The sequence below is a fragment of the Populus trichocarpa genome, chromosome 13 (assembly GCF_000002775.5).
Source record: "Populus trichocarpa isolate Nisqually-1 chromosome 13, P.trichocarpa_v4.1, whole genome shotgun sequence".
NCBI classification, from domain to species: domain Eukaryota; kingdom Viridiplantae; phylum Streptophyta; class Magnoliopsida; order Malpighiales; family Salicaceae; genus Populus; species Populus trichocarpa.
In genome coordinates, this window is record NC_037297.2 from 1852881 (window position 1) to 1873811 (window position 20931).

At 34.8% G+C, this 20931-nt stretch overlaps 3 protein-coding genes and 1 long non-coding RNA gene across 4 annotated transcripts; 2 read left to right on the forward strand and 2 right to left on the reverse strand.

The window, feature by feature from the left end:
* Positions 1–908: 908 nt before the first annotated feature.
* On the forward strand, positions 909–3101 carry LOC7473313 (histidine-containing phosphotransfer protein 1). The gene is made up of 6 exons (XM_002318999.3): positions 909–1383; positions 1535–1665; positions 1780–1848; positions 2403–2474; positions 2663–2735; positions 2823–3101. Exons 1-6 carry the CDS (start codon positions 1321–1323, stop codon positions 2871–2873), a joined length of 459 nt encoding a protein of 152 aa, XP_002319035.1. The 5' UTR covers positions 909–1320; the 3' UTR covers positions 2874–3101.
* A 3625-nt stretch (positions 3102–6726) lies between these two features.
* Positions 6727–8231, reverse strand: LOC7473314 (uncharacterized). Its single transcript, XR_002977358.2, has 2 exons — positions 7203–8231; positions 6727–7114 (listed from the first exon to the last, which is right to left on the reverse strand). It is a non-coding gene; the product is annotated as an uncharacterized LOC7473314 (long non-coding RNA).
* A 1308-nt stretch (positions 8232–9539) lies between these two features.
* LOC7473886 (uncharacterized) lies at positions 9540–11904 on the forward strand. Its single transcript, XM_002319000.4, has one exon. The coding sequence runs from the start codon at positions 9705–9707 to the stop codon at positions 11583–11585; it is 1881 nt and encodes a 626-aa protein (XP_002319036.2). The 5' UTR covers positions 9540–9704; the 3' UTR covers positions 11586–11904.
* Positions 11905–14544: 2640 nt separating this feature from the next.
* LOC7473315 (gibberellin receptor GID1C) lies at positions 14545–17170 on the reverse strand. The gene is made up of 2 exons (XM_002319540.4): positions 16781–17170; positions 14545–16102 (listed from the first exon to the last, which is right to left on the reverse strand). The coding sequence occupies exons 1-2, from the start codon at positions 16817–16819 to the stop codon at positions 15107–15109; spliced, it is 1035 nt and encodes a 344-aa protein (XP_002319576.1). The 5' UTR covers positions 16820–17170; the 3' UTR covers positions 14545–15106.
* Between the last annotated feature and the right edge of the window lie 3761 nt (positions 17171–20931).

The following is a 20931-nucleotide window of genomic DNA, read 5'->3' on the forward strand; positions in this document are numbered from 1 at the left end:
GTTGATTGAAAATTAGATTTTGTAATTTATTTTGATTTACTTTCTATGGGATTGTCTCGATCTCATGACCTGAGTTGCGGGTTTGGCGAGTTACCTGGGTTGTCTCGGGTAGTTTTTTTATCCTTTTTTATTTATTTTTTCAATTTTATCTTTCAACATTAAATTATTTAGGAATTGGTCTTCGTAATTTATTTTGATTTGTTTTTTTATAGGGTTATCACAGTCTCATGATCTAAATTGTAGATTTAACATGTTAATTCAGGTTTATCAAATATATTATTATCTCAATGTTTAAAATATAATATCATTCAATACAGTATCATTATTTTAAAAAATTGTTATCCAATATATATTATATTTTAAATTTATAATTATTTTTTATTAGAAAATACATTAGTCATGCTTGGATAATTTTTTTCATGTTAAATAAAAAGTAGATTATTTGACTCTCAACACAGCTCAGGATAATGATCTAGTATATGGGTTGTTTTCATGCTCAAATTAAGCCCTGGTGTTAATGTTTTGAAATCTTCTTTATTCTCCTTGTTATTTTCAGATTGTTTTTTTTAATTAAATTTGTGATATTTATTTAATTCGAGTTTTGTTAGTTTGTGGGTTTTACTTATTATTTAAAACAGTTTTGTACACTATTGCCATTCAATATTTGACATTTAGAGTTTATTAAATTAAATCTCTCTCTATAATTTAGTTATAAATTTTAAGGTTTGTGAAACTCTACCTTCAAGATACTAGGAGCTAACAACTTACTGATATTCGATTGATGGACAGTAATGACTATGATCTCTGGGCCGATCATGTTTATTGAACAGAACATTGGTCGCCAACATCTCTGTCTCTTGTTCAAATTAGACAAGGAGAAGGGAGAATACAAAATTTACTGAAAGAAAAGGATGCAAAGGTGAAAGGTACAATGGCATCAGGTTGTGGATCTTGCGATGCTGTCAAATATTTTAAGGCTTGATTTGAGCTTTGTAATAAATAAATTAATAATGCTTCGTTGAGAGAGAGGGGAAAGAAAACAAAAAACACACAAACCCAGAGAAGGGAGGTGAGGGAGGGAAAGTAGAAGTCCAATAATATAAAGATGAGTGACTTGACTTCACATTCTGTTTATAGCATAGTAGTAGTCTACTCTAAGAGCAAGAAAGAATCTTTAGCTACAAAGACCATAAAAGTCATCAAACCCTTTTCTTGCCTTTGAACTTTTTCAAAGAAATTAATCAACTTCTTCTACTTCTATACACTATAATAAGATCTGCCAACTAACTTGGCTAGCAGAGAACTTGAGAGAACCTAACAATGGACAGTGTAGTTCAGTTGCAAAGGCAGTTAGTTGACTACAGCGCTCAACTGTTTAATGAGGTTAGTGCATAACTTGCAATATATTAACATTAACATAGATATTCCTTGAAGGGAAGCAGAAGCTTTTGTTGTGTTGTGTTTTGTTTTTACTTCTACTTTGTTTGGCCTTTCTCTGGCTGGTTGATGATGAGTTCTTTGTGTGTGTCTGAAGGGATTCTTGGATGACCAGTTTAACCAACTTCAACAGCTTCAAGATGAGAGCAACCCAGATTTTGTAGTTGAGGTTGTGACTCTTTTCTTTGAAGACTCTGAAAGGCTTCTCGATGAGCTGGCCAAAGCTTTGTGAGAATCTTAACTCTGTAGATCTCCTCTAACATTCCTTTCCCTTCTTTCTATGGTGTTAAACATATTGGGAGATTCCACTGTCCTGATGTAAATATTTGTGGTTTTGAATAGAGAGCAGCAAAGTGTAGATTACAGGAAAATTGATGCCCATGTTCACCAGTTGAAGGGTAGCAGCTCCAGGTATATATTTGCTAGTTCCCTCTATATTTCCAATCACAAGTGGATTCTGGGTATAAAAAGCCATTTTTATTCACCTTGTTTAACTAGAAGCTCAATCTACAGTCAAGACCAAGGTGGTCACATGGAAGGCTTTATTCCCTTCATGGATGATTTTTTTCCCCAACAATGACAAGCAGCACATGACGTACCTTGACTGTTATATATGGTTATGGTTTCATTGCTTAAAAATCAAATTTGTAACACAGAACTTGTCATTTGCTTGAAGCGCATGCTTCACCAATGACTTGCTAAAGAATCTCAGTCCAATTTAGCATCAGTGCAGTTGTCTATGCATTGTCCAATTTTACTTAATTTTTTTTTCCTGGTTAATCAATCCTGAAAAAATGGCTGATTGCTATGACTATGCATAACATTTTTGTACCAAATCAAGAGGAGTATGTTGCATATATTCTTATCCAGGCAAAATCTTGGTCATATTTCCCCATGAACCTATTCTTCTCTTATGCCTCTTCCATCTGTTATCCTCCCACTAAAAAAAGGTCTTGAAATAACAGCATTGGGGCTCAAAGAGTTCAGAAAGTCTGCATTGGCTTCCGCAACTTCTGCGAGGAGCGAAACATAGAAGGGTAAGTTTATTTCCAACTCATGTTTCAGATTGCTTTGCTTTAGCTTTAGCTTTATACCCTACAAATTGTGAGGTTCAATCTTTAAAATATATATATATATATATATATATATATATATATATATATATATATATATATATAGCTATGCACAGTTTCATGTTTCTGGGGTGAAATTTGGTTCCGTGTAGGTGCCAAAAATGTCTGCAGCAAGTGAGGCATGAGTATTCCCTCGTGAAAACTAAGCTTGAAACTCTGTTCAAGGTAAGAGGGAAAATGGGAAAGAAATCATAACTTGTTTAGAATAAACAGTGTTTCACAAGCAGCTGATTTCAATTTGTACGATTGCAGCTTGAGCAAAAGATCTTGGCAGCAGGAGGGTCAATTCCTTGGCCAATGTAATGAGGTGAAAAACATTGCAGAAGATCACAGCCAGAAACAGCAAAATGGGATTTTGGATATGTAGAGAAGCTTTTGTTTTCTTCTTCATTGCTCTTCTTTTTCTTTCCGCATTTCCTGTTGAGAACTTGAGCTCTAAACTTTTCTGATTATCGTTTAGCTTAAGCTTGTATTATATCCAATGACTGAGCAATGATGAAGAGTGTGAATAAACCAGTACTTTGTTCATTACTTTTCTTCTTCCAGCTTGAAACACGGTATATCATCAGCAATGATCATCTAATCTAGTGGTAACCTTCCTTGGCAAACCATAAGGATTAGAAATCAAGTTCGGATCCACCTTCACAACCTTTAAAAAAAGGAAACAAAAGAAAATGCAGATCAGTGATGGAAAAAGACATCAAGATAGCATCTAGAGAAGAACTTCATTTTCTTTAACAGTAGAAGAGAGCCTCTATGCTCCTCAATTTATTACCTTCTTCCATTGGACTTCGAAAGCCGATGGACGACTTGTAGTTCAAAGGTAGGTAAGACCTGTCTTTACAAAACTGAGTTGTAATTTATACATTATTGTGGAACCTTTGCTTATGGATAATGAAGATGATCAATTGCACTAAGAATCTTATCCTTTGTGCCAAATTTCTGGTTGTTTCCAACTACTAATCATTGGCTTTGTAACTAAACATCACAGAACTTGATTTTTAATGGTTAGATTAAAGTTGGAAATTTCAATATATTTTTTTTTTATTTCTTGGTGGGGTTAGAACTTTCCCTTTATTAAGGTAGGTGTGAAGTTGTCATTACAGTCATCCAATAAACTAATGAAATCCTCACTCAACCATTCTTGAAAAACCTCCAATAACCAATGTGGTGGTGCACCTCAAACCACTCCAAACTGAAGGGTTTAGTCCTGCAATATTGGTCTGCTACAACGTTGACCACGACTGATTCAATGGCCATGCTTCCATCTGGATGAATAAGCTTGGATGCCACGTTACATCAAGGACAAACACACACATTGGCCATATAAAAATTGTAGCCACCGACCATTAGCGATATCATACTGAATTTCTTAAGAGGACAGGTGGTTGGTAATGTACTTCGGTGTCAAATATCAAAAACAAAGAAAACTCCACTTTGATGGGGTGATTTGTTTATCTCCTGCAGTATATTTAAATCAACCATTCCATAATCCATGCATTACATTCAATGAATGGATGTGTTTTTTCATCAAGGTCAACTGTTTTCCATATGAGGTGGGATGTCTCCTGGTCTGCAGGTATGTTGAAGCAAAGGCCAAAATACATGCTGTAATGGCAGAGTTCTATATTTATCTGCATGGCTCTTGTTTAAAGCATTATTAACAAACCATTTCACTTCAGTTTTTTGCTCTTCCAGTTTGATATGTTTCTCACAGGGCATGTATATATATATGGCTTTCTTGAAGTTTTGAAGATAGCAGGAGTAGGACTTGAATCTGAATCTTATCACTTATCACACTCAACAAGGAAGAGTGTCAATGGACTAAACTCCCATTAGTGACTAATAAGGAACCTCATTGATGGATAGATTGGAAGGCTAGTTTTTCCAAAAAATGGGAGAGGGAGTAGGTGGTTATATATGATTTAAAAAACCTAAGCAGATTTGGTAGATTGCGTTTCCAGATGGGCAGATTCTAAAATCTGATTCCCTATATTATTTTGTATTGAATGCAGAATGCCTGTATTGTATTCTTCAAGTATATTCTCAATCTTGGTCATATTATATGATACCAATTTTGTCAACAGCAAGCAAGTGCATGTAGGTAGAACTAGAAGCTATAACTCCCACATTTTATATTTAGAGCGTGTTTTGCAGTGTGGTTGCGGGTGCTTTTCAAATAACTTTTCGTGCCAAAATACATGCCAATGATGTTTTTTCATTTTTAAAAAATCATTTTTGACATCAGCACATCAAAACGATCCAAAATGTACAAACCATATTAAATTTTAGTAAAAAAAAAAAAATTAAATTTTTTGGTAACGCCGCCGCAGCCGCGTTCCCAAACGTTCCCTCAGTGGAAGGTAAATACCAGAGTTTTTTAAGGAATAGGCACTTTGCCAACTTGGAACGGAACAACTGTTAGACAAGCAATTTTATAATGAGACAGGACCATGTGCTTTCACAGACACGAGCAATTTTAGGCTTTCCCGCAGAAAAAAGCTTCCTGAGGTTAGAATGTGTAGAGTCAGGTTCCATCTTATCAGGGGGTGTACCAGACTTTCAAAGATAACCAATTCTAAGGCCATAATTGAAGCATGGATTCAATAAATGATCAGATCTGGATCTAGCATATTCCATCACGAGGAACTGATTTCGCAATTTTCTTGTACAGTACTATTAATTACTCTGGGATTAGTGAACGTCAGGTTTCAATTTCATGCCTGAGAATGGCATAGAAACTTGTAGGTAACAACACAATGACGATCCACACAAAAAAAAAAAAAGCGAAAAATATATCCAGAATTACTATTCCATTACCTTCAACATATACTCTTCTGTTCTTCAGAGCTTCCAGTAGCAGCAGATTGCCTGTAATCTCTTGATACCTTCACAATCTTAAGCTGCAGAATTGACATTTTCTATGAATTATACTAGTTTTTCTTGTTGCCTTGCTTTTGACATATCTCATTCTGCTATGATCTTACGAGGCTTTGAGTTAAATGCCTGATTTCAATGTACATTTCCTGCTAAGATCACCGAGGATTTCTCCTAGAAAGGTATCCTATAACTGGAAATAGCATTACTCACAAGTTCATAGAATGTTTAAAGTTATCAGCACTGCATTCTCAACGTGTTGAGTTTCACATGTGAGTGGGGAATCACACATCGGTTATGAATAAAAAGTTTAGGATGCTTATGTATAAGATGAGCTAAACTTATTAGTCTAAGCTTTTGGGTTAAAGTGGTGTCCTTGCTTGTATATAAGCCTTCACATGTTCGGGTACAAGTGACTCTCCCAGCGCAAATCCCCCAACACCATGGAATTAAAATTTAGGGAAGTTCAAGAGAGTGGAACAAAAGTATCCTTGGATGGATTACTATATGAATAGAGTTTTACAAAGTGATGATAGCTATGATTTTCCTGACAAGATTTCCAAAGCCTTGAAAGTAGAGTTCGGGCAAATACAGATTCAGCATGGTCAGTTGCGGACTGCAAATTGTTTCATTTTTTTGTTGAAATTTCCTTCTTTAACTCATCAAAAGACTGAGTTAGACAATTTCCCACTGCAAATTGTTGAGCATTGAAAGGAAAGAACTAGCTCTCTTTTGAATGTTCTGGAGCAAGTTTGATTGTCTAGTTCGGACTCCGGATTCTAAACTGCCTTCACAGCTAGAGGAACAAGATACATTTTTAAGTCAGCATATTCATTTGAAGGAATGGTAAAATCTTGCCCTCTCATTGGCATTGCCTAATGTCTTCCTGCATAAGAAATTTTGTCTGTGAACAGATTTTACTTGTCAGTGGAAAGCCCTTCTGCAAAATCCAAAAAGAATATATTCTAGCATTATAAGGAACACGGCGCATTGCTTTTGATTTCTTTCTTGAATTTATTGATAATTTATTCCTGAAACTTACAATTTCAAGGTTTCTTTTAAGACTTGCTGACGCAACAGTTTGTAAATTGATTGGATATGTTGGCCTCCATGGGCATTTTAAGGGGGCTGGGCTTCAAAACCACCCTCATTGACCAAGAGGCTTATACTCAAGCAAAGAGTAAATTGGTCCAAATATCAAGTGCCGATGGTTGCCTAATCTCAGGATGATCTGTATCTCGAGCGCCTCCAAATTTTACAAAGTTTTTAGCTGTGTATCTGGAACAAAATCAAGGATTTGAACATTCAGATCAGCATAGGATGTACAACGAAATATATATATATATATCAATGCAATGGAAAGATGATTTTGATTACTAGTTCTTTATGCCCAACATAAGAACGAGAATCGAAATCATTAATTGGAATGCATACATAGACCTCACCTCAGAAAACTAAAACTAATCTTAACATTATATTTTTTTGGATTATGAGGAAATTCCAGTTCTCGGAAAGCGTATTTTGTGGGTTTAGGTGAGCGAGTAAAACCCCGGCTGTCCCAAGCTCTTATAAGAGATGCATGTCCTTACTCGAACTCGAGATCTACTGTGCAAATCTCAAGTCATTTGACATCACGCTACGCTCCTTGGAGACAACATTTCTTCAAGCTGCATTGCCATTTACATCTGTAAATTTCTATTATGTATCTCGTACCAAAGGACCCTAAAATGGACAAGATTGAAGGTTAAGAATCACCTTCTAGGACTATAAGGCAACTCACAAGCAAGTCCATATAGTGCATTGGATTGGAGTCTAGGAAGCCATCATTGCCATGAGGAATGGCTATGGCACACTTGCAGTCTGCAACAGCAAGGGAATTTGGCTCTGCTCGGCCGAAAAGCAACCATCTCCAAGACTAACCGGAACAACACATCGCCCATCATGTGCTTTATATCATGAATAACATCTACTATTTCAGAAGTTTCCCAGCCAGTGAATATGATTAGCTTCACCTGGTTTATCACAGAAAGAGTGCACAAAAGATTTCAACTCATGCTAGCCATATATTACCTTGAGTTTGTTCAGTTCAACAGGAAACATTAGAGGATAGAGGAGGGCTAGAAAATTTTTGAATTTCATATCCATATAAAAAGCTACATATTGAATTAGGTTTACAAACAACCTCCTTGTAGTATAGAAGTTGTGTGTCTAAATTTCACTGTGACTAGATAAGTAAGATAAAGCTCAAGAAGAAATCCAGACATGTCACACGGGATTTCTTACAAAAACAGTTGTAACTTTTTATTTGATCATTGGGTGGGATTTAAATTTTTTCAGGACATTCTACGAGCTCAAACCAGCCCTCTTGTACTAACTGAGGTCAAGAAGACCTCAAAATAGACTCTGGAGATGTTGTTTTTTTTAATTTTCTAATTATTTTACTTTTTTGGATTTTTTTTAACCAAGTTGAAGAGTTTGATTTGGTTTTTTCTATATATAGAGTGGTTGGTTTCAGCCATCATATGAACAGCATACGTGTTATTTTTAACGTTAGACTTCATATTATTCCGATTTTATAAAACAAAGAGATTTTCTCTAGAGTCAAGATTGAACTTCCAAGTTTGCTCAGGTTGGTTAATGGCTTGCATTCGACAAACTGACTGATCAGCACTCAGTTTCTAGTAACAAAGACTACAGCAATTGTCTGATGAATGCAATGCAGTCTACAAGAAGAAAAATTTCCAGTTGATAACAATCTGCTTGGCATTCAGAAAATAACATCAAACTTACATCCAAGAAGCTTTTATAAAATTTCCTATCCAGTAAGATTTTATGCTCCATATCTATCTTGAGTAGAAATTCTTGCTTACAGGAATAATTGTTTTTGGCGCATCACAGTTCATAGAGGAATAATCGTTGCTAGAATCCCAGGATGCAAACCTTGATTAAGGAGAAACAGCATTTTTACTACTTCAGCAGCACTCTTCTGCTCCTGCTTTCTTACCAGATACCCATACATTTTGTCAGAAGTTCAATCGTTGCATCTAAGCAGATTAACATCATCGATGTTGCCAAGCCAAAATAAGAAACTACCGACCGATTCCTAGCCTAAAAAATTCCATAATTCATAGCTAATATAGGCATAATTCATCTTGTAATGTTAAGAAGAAAGTAAAAACATGCAGGTTACCTTGTATGAGGATCTGGAAACATGTTGGAACTCTGCATATAAGGCTTACTGTTAGGATACAAGTTGCTAATGGCAGCACTGCACTCCAACCCTCCATCACTTGGAAGAGTTAGCATTTTTAGCAATTTGATTGAAAATCACTTCTCATGATACAAATGTGCTCAGCATTTTACTAGAAAGGTCAAATGTATTTAAAAATTAGATGGGTATTTTGAAAAAATTAATTTTAATACTAAATTCTTTATTTTTAGAGCTGTAAATTAGAGGGATTGACCTAAACAATAAATCAGCCATGTCTAAACAGAGCATTCATACAAAATTATTTTCCATAAGTTTTAATCTATTTTTATATAAATAAAAATTTGTAATCTACTTTCAAGGTATTGAAAAATAAGTTTTTCAAATCCTAAATTCATTTCAGTTAAGATCGGATTATACTAATGTTTCGGATAATTTATTTATAAAAATCTCAACAATTAAATTTATGAACATTGATAAAAAGAAGTAATTAAATTTGCAAATGGGGTGAGGTTACAAAGGTCCAAACCAAGATTTAAAAAACAAATTCCTATAAAATTAATATCACTGTAAAAAAATATTTCTACAATATTAACCATGTCTTTAAAATTAACATAATCAAAATTCATATTTTCACAGTAAATATTATAGTAATTGAGATATCACAAAATCCATGGTTAAAAATAAATAAATAACAAAAAATCATGCTTATCCTCATGCCTATGTAAACCTAGCACAAAAAAAAAAAACAAAACTATTGAAAATATTTTTGAAAAAATCAATTTCTTTTTTTCCTCAAAAATATTTTTAATAAAACTATTGAAAATGAGATTCCCTAAATCCTTGAAACTCGGAGCCAATTTTTGAACTCTCAACAACCCTATAACTCCCCCCCAATTTCTCTCTCTAAAGAAAACCCCTTCTCTTCTATCTCTTTATATGTGCCTCTTATCTCCTGATCACTTCTACTCTATCTCATTTCTCCACCATAAAAACCTAGCAAAACCCTAACCCTAAAATCTTCATATCGTTTCACCACCACCAAAAAAATGGCAAAAAAGAAAGCGACCCATCAAACCCAAGACCCCAAGCAAGAGAACCCACAAGATCAAAATCGAAACTTAAACACCCAGAATCAACAACCACCACCCTCCATGGAAAACCCTAATGAAAAGTTTCAATCTTTGAAGACTCTCAATGATTTGCTTGTCAAAGAAGCGAAAAAACGCCGAGAACAAGTTGAGTCTCTGGTGAAAGCTAAGGAGGCTTTGGAGACTGAGTTGGCTCTGTCTAGTAACGAAAAGAGTAAGTTGGAGACTGAGTTGGGTAAAATCAGTGATGGGAAAGTGAGTTTGGAGATAGAAAAGGGGTTGTTTTGTGTTTTTATTGAGACACAGATGGCTGAAATGGGTGGTTTTGTAGATGGTTTGGTGAGAGAAAAGAAAGAGAAGGAAAATGAGATTGGGGTCTTGAAGAGTGAGGTTAAGGAGCTAACGATGAGTGTTGAGGCTGAGAGAGATAGATTGAGTCGGGTTTGTCTCGAGAGGGATCTGTTGAAGAGTGATGTTGATAATTGGATGAAGGAGGCTGATGGTTTGAAAGATAGAGTGATTGAATTAGAGAAGAGGGAGAGGGAGAGCGAGGAAGAGATTGAGAAACTGAAGAAAGAATATGCTTTGTTGGTTAAGGAAAAGAAGGATAGAGAGAAAGAAATCGAGGAGCTTAAAAGGTTGAGAGGTTCGGCTGAGAATAATTTGATGGAGAGAGTGGAAGAAATTGAGTATTTGAAGCGAGAGATTGAGGGGATTGTGAGGGAAAGGAATGAGATTGGTGTTGAAAAAAGTGAGCATAAGTTGAAGATTATTGAGTTGGAGAGAGAAGCAGGGGAACTTAATGAGATTGTATCAAATTTGCGAAAGGAGGAGGGAATTTTGCGCAAAAAAGTTATGAAATTGGAGGAGACTTTGGGGGAGGCGCTGGAGAAAAAGAATGCAATGGCAAGGGAAATTGATGGTTTGATGGAAGAGAAGAAGGAAAAGGAAAGAACTATTATGCGGTTAATGGAGGAAAATGATGCTGGCCAGAAATATAAGATCATGGCTAATGCTGAAATTGAGGATAAGAAAGGATTGGTTCAGAAATTGTTGAGAGAGAAGAATGAGATTGAGGAAGTGAAAGTTATTAAGGAGGGTGAAATTGAGAAGCTGCATAAGGAGGTGGGTCATTTAAGGGATGATATTTTTTCGATGCAAGAATCCATCAAGGATCAGGAAGTTAAGTACAAACAAGTAGCTTCTGAAATTAGTCATTACAAAGGTGCTCTTGAGCAAGTAAGGCTTGAGAGGGATAATGCTCAAAAGAGTTTGGATGGGGAGAAAAGGATTGGCATGAATTTGAGGTCTAAAGTTTTGGAGATGGAGAAGAGAGTTGAAGAAACTGTGAAGGATTGTGCAAAGATGAAAAGCGAGCATGAGAATCTGGCCAAGCAGAAGAAGGAAATGGAAACCCAAGTTTCTTTGCTGGAGAAGGAAAAAGATTTGGTACAAAAGCATCTCACAGAGGCAGAGGGGAAAATAATTGACTTGAGGAACAAAATGGAGTCCGCTGGCACTATTTCAGATAGAGCACTAACCATGTTGAAGAGCACTGTTGCATTGTTGTGTGAATCGAACAATGGAAAAGAAGAGATGACTGTTACTGAAAAGATGCTTGACAGTGAAATTGAACCGTATGCAAGTGAGCTGGAAGTTATCAAGACTGCTTTTAGAAACAAGGAGACAATGGTGGAGGACATGAAGCAGCAAGTAGAATACCTGAGGGATTCTGTGGCAAGGGCAAAGAAGAAGAACGGCCTTTTGAGTGTAATGTCTTCGGCAACTACAGTTGTCGCTGCAGCAGTTTCTCTTGCATATGTTGCTAGAGTACGTTGATGATCAATTTTCCCTTTCTAGGCATGTTGCTTTAGTTCTAGAATTAAGTCATGCTTAATCAAGCTCTACCTTAGGGCAGAGTTATGCCATCTTGGTACTCTTAACTTTCGTTTTAGATGATGTCTGAAAACCTGACATTGCAACAACAGGTGGTTTTTTCAACAGCCTAGTAGCTACTATCTGCATCTTGTTTATATGCTATGCATAATTTGTGGGAAATGTTCAACCACACTCTAGCACAATAAGCAGGGCATGTTTCGGGACGTTATTGTGCTCTACTATAACTATAGTGGTTCAGTGAACTCTTTTGATTGCTGTAGTTGGGTTGTCTTGAATAACTGGAGTATATTTCCTTCTTGCCATAACGGTTTCGTATGGCTCTTGGATAATTGGATTTTTTCCCAACCGGAAAGTTTATATGCCTTAATTAAAACCTTAGATCATTCTTGGACTGCTTCTCAGGAGTTCCAATGTACCTCATTCTTTTTGGTTCATATTTCATGTTGGCATAATATTCTATTATGAGAAATCCAGTGACTGTATTCAATGGAAACAAGATCCCTGGTTGTTCACATAGTTCTTTTCCAAAAACCATGGGTAGGAGAATGCAGCTAAGCTGTCATTTGCTCTGTTAGACTGTTACTGTTATATTTTGGCCCCTTTTTCGTAGCATCAGTCCTTTGGAATTTATGTTGCTATCATAGAGGCATGAAATTCTATTCCAATTCTTAGAATTGTCACGTTCTTCGTTCCTGAACAAAACTTCCCTCAAGACTCCAGACTGTTATTAGTTATTGTGGTGCCAATGCTACGCTGGTTATACAGCTCATCTGTAACATTATGCTAAGCAAAGCATGTTGGGGAACCAGGTAGTGAAGATGCAGATTTGCGAAACTCCCCTTCTTCCTTCTTAAAACAAAATGTTGATATGCTGGTGATTATCTGTTGGATCTGGTGGGGGTCTGAATCAGTGTTTTATGCTTTGCCAGCCACACTTCTAACCTTTTTTTCAGAAATTATGGCAACAACAAATCAGTGCCTTTCAGAAAAGAAAAAAATTGGGCCTTCTCAGTTGTTGTGTTTTGGGTCTTTTGCTCCCTTCTGAGGCCGATAATGCTGAGTGACCTGTATCAATAGTTAATCAAGAGGAATAAACCACAATCTAAACGGATTTCTAGCACAAATCATAGATGTCCTACTAGACTTCCTACTCATAGCTCATGATTAAAGAGAACCCCACTTGAATAAGCAGTGGCTTTGATTTTCTGCTAGAAAAATATCCCTTAAAGGGGGCTGAAACAATCGGCTTAATGATAGCTAAACACCTTAAACTAGCATTAACCATTTATATAAAACAAGCAAGATTTGCACACAATAAACTAATTTGTTTTTCCTTTGTGTCCATTGAAATGAACAAGCTATCAATGTGATTAACTATGAGTCTCCCAAGTCAAATCAAACAAGCCTTTCATGTCTTTGTCAAGAGCTAGCTGTTATTTAACCATTACACAAACAAGTACTAATATTCCTTCTATTGGTGGTAAGTGGTTTTAATGTGGTCCCTTTAGACATGTCCAAATTCCAACCACCACTAAATGGGCTTATATCTTTCAAAACAAGCCAATTTTTGTATTTTCTCTGCCATTCAAGCCCTCAAATTATGCATCGACAACACGCCGTCAAGAAACGCCAAGAAAAGATCAAATCAATCTTTATCAACAGCAAAAATGGAGTACTTGGAATTCGCTTCCAATCATTTGTTGCAATACCCCCGCATCCTTTTGTAGGGATAGATTTGAGGCCAGGGTAACAGAATTAGTGGACTAAAAGGCAGCACGCTTTGATGCCTCTTTCCACTTGCTTCCCAATTATCCAAAAACAATCTATACTTATATGCTATGTTAGTGTTAAATCTTATTTAGTATCAAAGACATATCCTGCTGCATTATTGTTGCCTGGTGAAAGCCTGACTTTGGGTCTAGAGCAGAGACAGCTACTACTCGTAAATGTCATTGTTACAAACTGTCCTTCAGTGCAGTGCTTCAGGCACCTTTGTTTTTATCTCTTCGTTCATTCTAGCATCTTGTATAGCTTCATAATTCAAGGTAGGAAGTACAATTAACTGTAGCAATAGCACTCCCTTGTAAAAAAACTTTCCAGCTCAAACTACACATTATTCACATGTTGCCCACTTTGCTTTTGGTTAGAACTCCAGAAGCGTACCTACAAACACAACAGACAAGCCTGCAGAGTTTTGGATGACTCACAGACTTGATCCCATATCTTTGCGTTATATTTACACAACTAGCCATCACAGTGATCTGAGAGTGGTTTCAGCCTCGACCATGGTCAGTTTCAACAACACACCACAGCAAAACAATCGAGATTGATGATGCTCATTATCCAGATACTGTCCATCCAGACAATCACATTTGGGTTACTGTGCCTTGCAAAGTGTCTTCAAGAAATAAAACAGGAGCTGCAGGTCTTCCGCAAGCTTGAGTCATCTGTATACGTACATTATCAAGGTAGCTTTACATTAGAAGACATTAACAGAGCTGAAGTTATTTAGGGGCCCCACAATTCCGAAACTGCTTTCAATCCTAAACATAAAACCTTGTGATTCTCACAGCATAACAATATAAGACCTGGTCTTCGGTCCAAAATATAGTCACTCCGTAACAAGATACGATATGGAAGAAAAGATACGCTCCTCTGACAGTTACCAGGCCTCAATTTTGGAGGTGTATACTTGCATGCTTGACATTATCAGATTCAGATAAAGGTTCATCAACAATGCTATGACAAACTCTTAAATAAGGAATCTAAAGTTTACTTAAATAGGAATAATTGATAATTTCTAAATTCGCAATAACAGTCATATTTACAGTTGCCAGTAGAATGTGAAGAAGAAATCAAAGAGAACAATACATGACAAAAAGGAAAAGGCAAAATCGAGTGAGAAAGAAAAGATAAGCAAACACCTTTATATATACTAAATCATATCTATAAACATACAGGATCACAGTACCATGGACTTTCTTCCAATCCATGTTCTAAAATTAGCCATATAACATTAGTGAGGTTTCGACCCATAGACCGCAATGGATCAGCCACCAAATATAAACTCAGTAGTTCTGTCTTCCTCTCCTTTGGGGCTGGAAGTCAGAAAGGGTAACCTTAAATGTGGTAGGTCTGCGAAACTGAGTGAGACAGCCCCCCACTGCTACTAAAGCTTCAAAAACTACACCACTCGAGTTCAGGAAAATGGATATATAACAGAACATATTCCGAACAAGCTAGATGCTGAACCACCTTCTGCACCCAATAACAGAACCCAGATGTTTCGGAAACTTGAAGAACCGGACCTTAAGAGTAGCAGAATGCAACAACGTATGATCAATAAAACAGAAAGTACTAACACTACACAATCATATAAACAGCAAACAACACGTAATTAGCCAAAGAGGAATCGTCAAGCTTCGGTCAAGTATGGCTTCCAGTTGGTATAGTTAACCCTATTAACAGTTAGGACTCACAAATTCACTTATCTCATTCATCACTGTATGGAAGTGATTGTTATTGGGTAACAAGTAGAACCCTATTGTTGCTTGCTCCAGATATAAAAGTTTCACATCTTGACCAGCCTTCTTGAGACCTTCAGCATATGCCAATTGCCAGTCCTGAACAAGATCTAAACCAGCCACCACAACAAGACTCTTGGGGAATTTCATTCCCTCAAGGCTTTTACCTTTTGGACCAAATGGATTACATGCTGGATGGTCCCTATCTTCTCCTTCAGGAAGAAATGCTCTCCAGTACCAATCTCGGTCCTGGAGAGTTACAAAATATTTGCCATCTAATCGCTTCTCCGATTCTGTTCTCTCTTTCCCACCAAACATTGGGTTCAGCAGCATGTTGCCCAATACTTCAATTCCTGATTCTACTGCTCTTGAAGCAACATGGTGAACAATGTTACCACCAGAGCTATCCCCAGCCAAGTATATATGAACTTTAGAGTCTTTCTTACTCTGGAGCCATGCCCTTGAATTAACCCACTTCAGAGCAGTCCATCCATCATCATAAGCACATGGGTATCGATTTTCAGGTGCACGCCTATAATTCACAGACACTACCACAGCCTTGCAAAGGCCCACCAGGCGGCGACAGAGTGTATCATATATAGCACTGTTTGCAGAAGAGTGAGCAAAGCTTCCACCATGAAAGAAGATTATGACAGGGACAACATCCAAGTTGTTAGGCTTCTCAAGGTCAACAATATTTGGTTGTGATACTTGCGCATCAGCCTGTCGATAGATCCGGCTAAGAAGACTAGTCCCACGGTCAATGATAACATCAAATGAGAAAACCCCATCAACTGCATTTGCGTTGGCAGGAACTTTCCGGTCAAGGAACTCTGCCAAGTGGCGGTTGAAAGTCCCATCAGGACGACGAAGAAGATTGTAAGCCAGCTTGAAATTTGATATGAGGACCCATGTGTTCAGGGGTACCACCATCTATTCAGAAAACAAAGGATCAAAATCTTCACTTTTTTCATTCCGAATAGTAAAATAGCAAGCCATAAACCAGAAATGGTGATAATTTTTCACAAACTAAGTACTAGAAAAACCAACAAACAAGCAAGTAGAGACTGAAAAACATACTAACAAGAAACAGATTTATCCATAAACCAAATCATGTTCCCTGAACTAAATTGATCCAAGATTAATAAGCCAAGTTCAGCATTTAGAATTTAGATAACCAAAACAGTACTTCCAGACCAGAAATCAGATATTCCACGTGTAACAGAAACCTATCAACAAACTACCGTTATATGATCTCAGAATCCAATAAAACTTCAAAACAAAACATCCCAAAACCCTTATACTAATCAACAAGCTTCCTTCTTTCAACAAAAACAAGAACATAAAACCCAAAAATATCAAACAATATATAACCTAAAGAATCTAAGATGCTTAAACATAAAACCCAAACCAATTTTCCTTCACCAACCGAATCAAAATCTCAAAACCCCACCAAAAACATCTAGATTTCGCTCCGAATCCAGCTGATTTTCAACTTCAAACCACCAAAACACAAAAACCACAAAAAACCCATCAAAAGACACCAGCTTTGATCACCACAAGAGTACAAAATGTAAAAGACAAAGGGAGGGATAAAAAAACAGAGAGTACCTTGCTTTCATTGAGATTGACTTCATTACTTCCAGCCATGAAACTAATACTTCTTCTTGAAGACAATATCCAAAAAACAAAATCTAGTATATCAATTTAGATCCTTTTTAAGACCAGCCCAATTGAAAACTCACTTCACATAGTGTGACCAAACACGAAAGATTCCATCTTTATAGCTCTAATCACCATAACTTGCATTCATTATCAAAGCTTATAAGAGGCCATAAAATATGAAATGGGTATATCCTTTAAGCTTTGCAAAATTCACAAATTTTGAGGAGGGAGAGAGAGAAATGATGGTAGCAATAAATGGTAAATCTCACAGGGAGAAGTAGAAATGTGTAAGGGGTGGAGGATAAGAATTCTGGCGCATTTTAGCAGGATTGTGAACATGAGTGGTAGAGTGCGCACTGAGTGTTTAGTGGGATTTGAGAGACGACAAAAGTAAGCGGCCGAAAGATAACTATTGTGTGGGACCCAGTGATGTAAAAATTAATTCTGATTTCTGGAATGGGTTTTTAGTGATTATGACGCAATAAATATAACTTAAAACAAAACGAATAATTATATATATATATATATAAATAAAAAATTACTAAATTTGAGAAAGGAACTCTACGAAAGCTTAAGTGCATGCGGCCGGCGCCAAGGCACTTGAGGACAAACAGGGTCCGTCTCGAACACTTGGCAAGCCAAGCCTGAAGCTTGTATTCCCGGTTTAAATAACCAGAAGGTCAATATTATAACATAGAATAATTAATTATTCTATGTTAGTATTATTCAGAAGGTAATTGTTAGTATTACCATAAAATATAAAATATTAGTTGAAAACTATAGCATAATCAAATAAATTACCTAAATACTATATTAATAAATTTATATAAAAAATTATTAATATAAAAAAAACTAACAAGCGCTATTTATAAGAAGATCGAGCATGCTTAGGGCTGGAAGTATGAACTTGCACACATTAATTACTTTTTATCTTTCCTTTTAATATTAAAAAATAAAATATAAAATAAATAAAGTTTAGAATTAAATTGTAAAAAGAAACTAAAGATGAAAAATATTAGAACTTGAGTAACCAAATATAATTTTTCCGTGTCTTTTGAATATTGTAAATGGAAAGATTTTTTTTAATTTAATCATTTGTTTAATAATTATAATAATTATGGATAATTAAGTATAATTTTAATTAAAAAAATATTGTTATTTTGGAGAAGAGAAATGTATTATTCAAATCGTAAAAAAAAAACACTTTTAAGGGATTACATATTGAAAGGTATTTATATTTATTTTATTGTAAATTTTATCCTATCACTTTATAAAGTTCAGAGTTATGTAGTAAAAAATAACCATGTTTGTACGAGGAGATATTTAAAAAAAAAAAACAACTACGAGTGATATTCGACAACCATGATAAATGAAGCGGTGGTCGGCAGCGATTACTGGATAGTAGGTATATGCTATGTCATGGGCTAGTCTGGATATTTTTCAGTAAAAAATAATATTAAAACCATAAATGATTGATTAAATCTATATAATTTTAATAATATAAATAAAAAAATACATATAACAAAACAAACAACAAAGATAAAAGATAAAAAAATCAATTTGAGCTTAACATGACAAATATAAGACTTGATTAAGATACCAAGCTAACTTAATCAAAAATAAATTAAATAAAATAAAATTTAATTATCAAGCAATATAGTGTTGAGGGCAAGATTAAGAAAAAACATATATGATTCAAACCAGGTTAAGCTGTTAACCTCCTCACAGTGAGTATAATATTATGATAGTCTCATAAAAAAAACAAGCTTGAAAATCAATTTTCAATAAATTAAACATTGAAAGATAAGATGGGAAAAAATAAAATTTAATAAAGAACCTAAAAAACACAAAAGTCAACTTGTGTTAATATTTTAGACTCGTGACCCTGGTTATAAGCCCAAGACTAATCCCATAGAAAAAAAAACCCTAAAAAATAATGAAATACTCAATCACAAAAAACCAAGAGATGAAATTGGTGGGAAAAAAAAAACAATCAGAATTGACCCAAAACAAAAAAAAAATAGTAATAAAAAAAGAGAATAAATTTGACATCAAAATAAATTAAAATTAAATGTTAAGAGATGAAATTAAAAATAAAATTCAACAAGAAAAATTGTAATAAATAAATAGCAATTAAAAAAACAAGAACTAAATATAATATAAAAAAATAAATGAAACCAAATGATAAGAGACAAAAAAATTTTAAAAATATATACAAAAGATAATAGATAACCAGCAATCAAAAAAACAATGACTAAATTGTATAAAAAAACAAATAAAATGAAATTTTTTTATTTTACTAAGGAGAAGAGAGAGAAAATGAGGAGGAGAAGAAAAAAATCTATTAGCGCCACATTATCAATCCACCGCTGACACGCACCCTGTCATTGGTAGAAGGCAATGTTTGATCGTTAAAAGAGCTCGCACGTGCCGCCTAATGGGTGCAAGCCCCTTTCTCTTGCCGTTGCATGTTTTAACTATCTTTTATTTTAAAACATATTTTAAATAAATTAGAAGACCTAACTACCTCCCAACTCCATATGATAGTTACCAAAAAAAAATCATAGTTAAATGACAAAAACACTCTTGGATGCAAGTCGGAAAAAATAAAATTAGAGAGATAGTTAAGTAATTTTATTATGCAAAAAAATAAAAAAGTAAAAAAAATATCCTTTGACTTATTTTATTTTTATATTTATTTTAAGGGTAAATTAATAGTTTTATTGTCCAACAAAAATGCGGAGACCAAACAGCTTGGCTGCTTCGTCTAGTGATTTGGCCGAGGCCTGACCACATGTTAGGCAAAGCCATAAAAGATATTTTTTCATGGATCTCATCATTTACACTATATCTTTTACTGGTTGTTGATTAGGTTGAGATTTTAAAAGTGTTTAAAAGTGTATTAGTAATTGTTTTTCAAAGTATTTTTCACTTTGCAAAACATCAAAATAATATATATTTTTATTTTTTAAAATTTATTTTTGACATCAGCATATCAAAATGATTCAAAAATATTAAAAAAATAATTAAAAAAATCAAAATTTAATGAAAAACATATTAAAATTCACTGTCAAACGGTGCATTGAATCCTTCCTCCGACGAGGAGCAACTTTCAATCCTGCATTAAAATACTAGAGTGGAGGATAATATCTACACAGCAATTTCAAGCCACAAGCAGTTTTATTTCTCAGCCAAATGGAGAAACTTCCAGGTAAGGCTTAAAGGGTCGGATATTTATAAAAAAAAACAACTACGAGTGATATTTGACAATCATGATAAATGAAGCGGCAGGCGGCAGGCGGCAGTGATTACTAGATAGTAGGTACATGCTATGTCATGGGCTAGTCTGGATATTTTTCACTGTAAAAAATAATATTAAAACAATAAATGATTTGATTAAATTTAATAAATTTATATAATTTTAATAATACAAATAAAAAAAATACATATAACAAAGAAACAACAAAGATAAAACATAAAAAAAATCAATTCGAGCTCCTTTAAATTAACATGACAAATATAAGACCTGATTAACATACGAGTGAATAAAATAAATCTTAATTATCAAACCCTATTCATGAGCTCATGACTAATCCTATAGAAAAAAAACCCTAAAAAATAATGAAATACTCAATCACAAAATACTAAGAGATGAAATTGGTGAAAAAAAAGCAATCAAAATTGACCCAAAACAAAACAAATAGCAATAAAAAATGGACTAAATTTGACATCAAAACAAGTTAAAATTAAATGTTGAGCGATGAGATTAAAAATAAAATTCAACAAGGAAAATGGTAACAAATAAATAGAAATAAAAAGAACGGGAACAGATATAATATACAAAAATAAATGAAACCAGATGATGAGAGACAAAATTAGAGAAAAAAAATACAAAAGATAATAGATACATAGCAAAAAACAATGACCAAACTATATAAAAAACAAATAAAATGAAACTTTTGTATTTTGCTAAGGAGAAGAGAGATAATAAGGAGAAGAAAAAAAAGTCAATTACAACCACATCATCGATTCACCGTTGACACGCTCTCTGTCATCAATAGAAGGCAATGTTTGACCGTCAAAGGATCTTGCACGTG

What these genes read in the sequence shown, in the direction of transcription:
- LOC7473313 (XM_002318999.3), top strand. Translation starts at nt 1,321, where the DNA reads ATGGACAGTGTAGTTCAGTTGCAAAGGCAGTTAGTTGACTACAGCGCT. An exon ending in GCGCTCAACTGTTTAATGAG is followed by an intron (nt 1,384 to 1,534) that starts GTTAGTGCATAA and finishes GTGTGTCTGAAG; the next exon opens with GGATTCTTGGATGACCAGTT. An exon ending in GAGGAGCGAAACATAGAAGG is followed by an intron (nt 2,475 to 2,662) that starts GTAAGTTTATTT and finishes GGTTCCGTGTAG; the next exon opens with GTGCCAAAAATGTCTGCAGC.
- LOC7473886 (XM_002319000.4), top strand. Translation starts at nt 9,705, where the DNA reads ATGGCAAAAAAGAAAGCGACCCATCAAACCCAAGACCCCAAGCAAGAG.
- LOC7473315 (XM_002319540.4), bottom strand. Translation starts at nt 16,819, where the DNA reads ATGGCTGGAAGTAATGAAGTCAATCTCAATGAAAGCAAG. An exon ending in TCAATCTCAATGAAAGCAAG is followed by an intron (nt 16,103 to 16,780) that starts GTACTCTCTGTT and finishes TTTTCTGAATAG; the next exon opens with ATGGTGGTACCCCTGAACAC.